The 2059-nt window shown below is 31.1% G+C and overlaps 1 protein-coding gene across 1 annotated transcript; it reads left to right on the top strand.

Annotated features, from left to right (window-relative positions):
- Positions 1 to 1102: 1102 nt before the first annotated feature.
- Positions 1103 to 1679, top strand: LOC11445846 (zinc finger protein 4). The gene is made up of 2 exons (XM_003621690.1): positions 1103 to 1430; positions 1522 to 1679. The coding sequence occupies exons 1-2, from the start codon at positions 1103 to 1105 to the stop codon at positions 1677 to 1679; spliced, it is 486 nt and encodes a 161-aa protein (XP_003621738.1).
- The last annotated feature ends 380 nt before the right edge of the window (positions 1680 to 2059 follow it).

Here is a 2059-nt window from a genome sequence, read left to right as displayed (position 1 = left end):
CGAGAGTCATCATATTTGCCTTGCCATTTCTCCTTGGAGTTTAATATATCTTGTACACTCGTGCTCAAATTTTGCACAAAAGGATTAGTGTTTTAACTTTCTAAAGTTAAGCTCAGATGAATTGAGGAGGTACTAAAAAATGTCAAAGTAATATACCATTTTAAATTTAATAAAACATAGTGCAAACAAAATAAACCCCAAGGCTGCGAGTGTGGTGATATAGGTAAGAAAAAGTAAGCAAGTTCTAGGCTAACCATCCAATCATTTAATACGAGAAAAGTAGTGAAACCAACCATTAATCATATATATATATATATATATATATATATATATATATATATTAAAAAAATAAACGTGCTTCGGTGTTTCGATCAAACAAAAGTGAAAATTTGTGTAGCACTCACTATACAAAAATGGATCATGTCAAGAGAAATTCAATTTAACAAAACCTTATTAATGTTTGTTTTACCATGCAAAGAGGGAAACGATGCAAAGGCAGCAATTCCACATTATATAAAACTAATATCAATGCTTTCATTATGTAAATTCCATAAAATAATTAGCATGTAACCCGTATATAATAATACCATCCTAAGATACACATAGTAATCAACATAAACATGCCTGTATTTTTTGCAAGTTTAAATAAATGTTCAATCTATATTGAAGCATAAGAGGACTCCAAATTATATACCCTGATTGAAGCATATTTTGCTAAATTCGATGTGTTTTAGTAAATTAAATGTTTTTAGTAAGTTTGATTGGAACATATTTAAACTACAAAATCAGTTTCCATAAAAATACACCTACTTAATTTTATTTCTCCGAGAAGCAAGATATCCAGAGGCAGATCAAATAATGATTTGTTGTTGTTCAAGTAAAATATTTACATTTTGAAAAGAGTGGTGCCATGTAAAGCGAAACATTTTCTCACGAAACAGTATTCAACATTGGAAGTAAAATATGTAGTAGGTCACATTCATAATACACAACATTCGCTTTTGAAAAATGCCAACATTTGAGAAACCCACGACAGCTTAATGGGAACAAGGGGAAGGAGAAGGAGAAGGTGAATGAAGAATCAATAGCCAATTTGAAGATGATGGAGAATCATAACAATAATAACAAGCGAAAGGTCATCGTGATGGATGAATCCCATGTTGAAACTAAGAATTCAAAGTCTCCCCAAAAAGATATTCCTGAAAAAGAATCAATCGATTCACCCAAAGAAATTTCTCCATTTCTTCTTTTTGGATTCATTGTTAATCATAGGAAAGGAATTCAAAATGCTTACTCGTGCAAATTTTGTAGCAGAAAGTTCACTGCTCCACATGCATTAGGTGGCCATCAAAGTTCTCACAAATTTGACAAAAGCCTGGTCAAAAAAAGGATCCAAGCTTTTAACGAAACTTGGATGAATTACTCAAATGGTAATCAAGGGATAAGTCTAAACACTTACTCCATTCCATATGGGGTGTGGATATCAATATTATGGATTTAACAATATGATTCAACTTGCAGGGTCAACAAACTTCCATGCAAGAAATTTGTATGGTGCATTGCCGCATGTTCCACATATAGATGGAGTTAATGAGGCTGATCAAGGCATTGCGAGTCATCATAAAGTTAATATGACTGAGATTGCAGAGGGAGGTGTTGTTAGTGATGAAGTTGATTAGGAAGACAATGAGATTCAAGAAAAGCAAGCATCCAAGATTGATTTGACTCTTAAGCTTTGATTTATACATATGTTTAATCTATAATAATGTCTTAATGTAGTATTAACTATCATAAACAATAATCAATAATAATGATTAAAGAGTACTATATAAGATGAGGTCATTGTCTTCAATCAAACATATATAATAATACATTGAATTTTAGGTGCGTATTAAAATATCTCTATCTTTTGGGGATCACTGTAAGCACATTTTATTTTGGTTTTTAAAATTATAATAAAGAGTTCAGCAAAAAGCCAAAAGATAAGTAAAAGTTAATCAATTGTTGCTCATAACAGGGTTTAAACTCACATACGCCAAATAACCTGTCTTTAATTAAA

The sequence above is a fragment of the Medicago truncatula genome, chromosome 7, assembly GCF_003473485.1.
Source record: "Medicago truncatula cultivar Jemalong A17 chromosome 7, MtrunA17r5.0-ANR, whole genome shotgun sequence".
In the NCBI taxonomy this organism is placed as follows: Eukaryota; Viridiplantae; Streptophyta; class Magnoliopsida; order Fabales; family Fabaceae; genus Medicago; species Medicago truncatula.
The sequence above is the reverse complement of the archived record's forward strand: the minus strand, read 5'-3'. Positions and strand labels throughout refer to the sequence as shown.

Bases quoted from the DNA above. Each gene is read 5' to 3' on its own strand.
- LOC11445846 (XM_003621690.1), top strand. From the start codon at position 1,103: ATGGAGAATCATAACAATAATAACAAGCGAAAGGTCATCGTGATGGAT. The intron at 1,431-1,521 runs GTAATCAAGGGA...TTCAACTTGCAG, and splicing joins TTGGATGAATTACTCAAATG to GGTCAACAAACTTCCATGCA.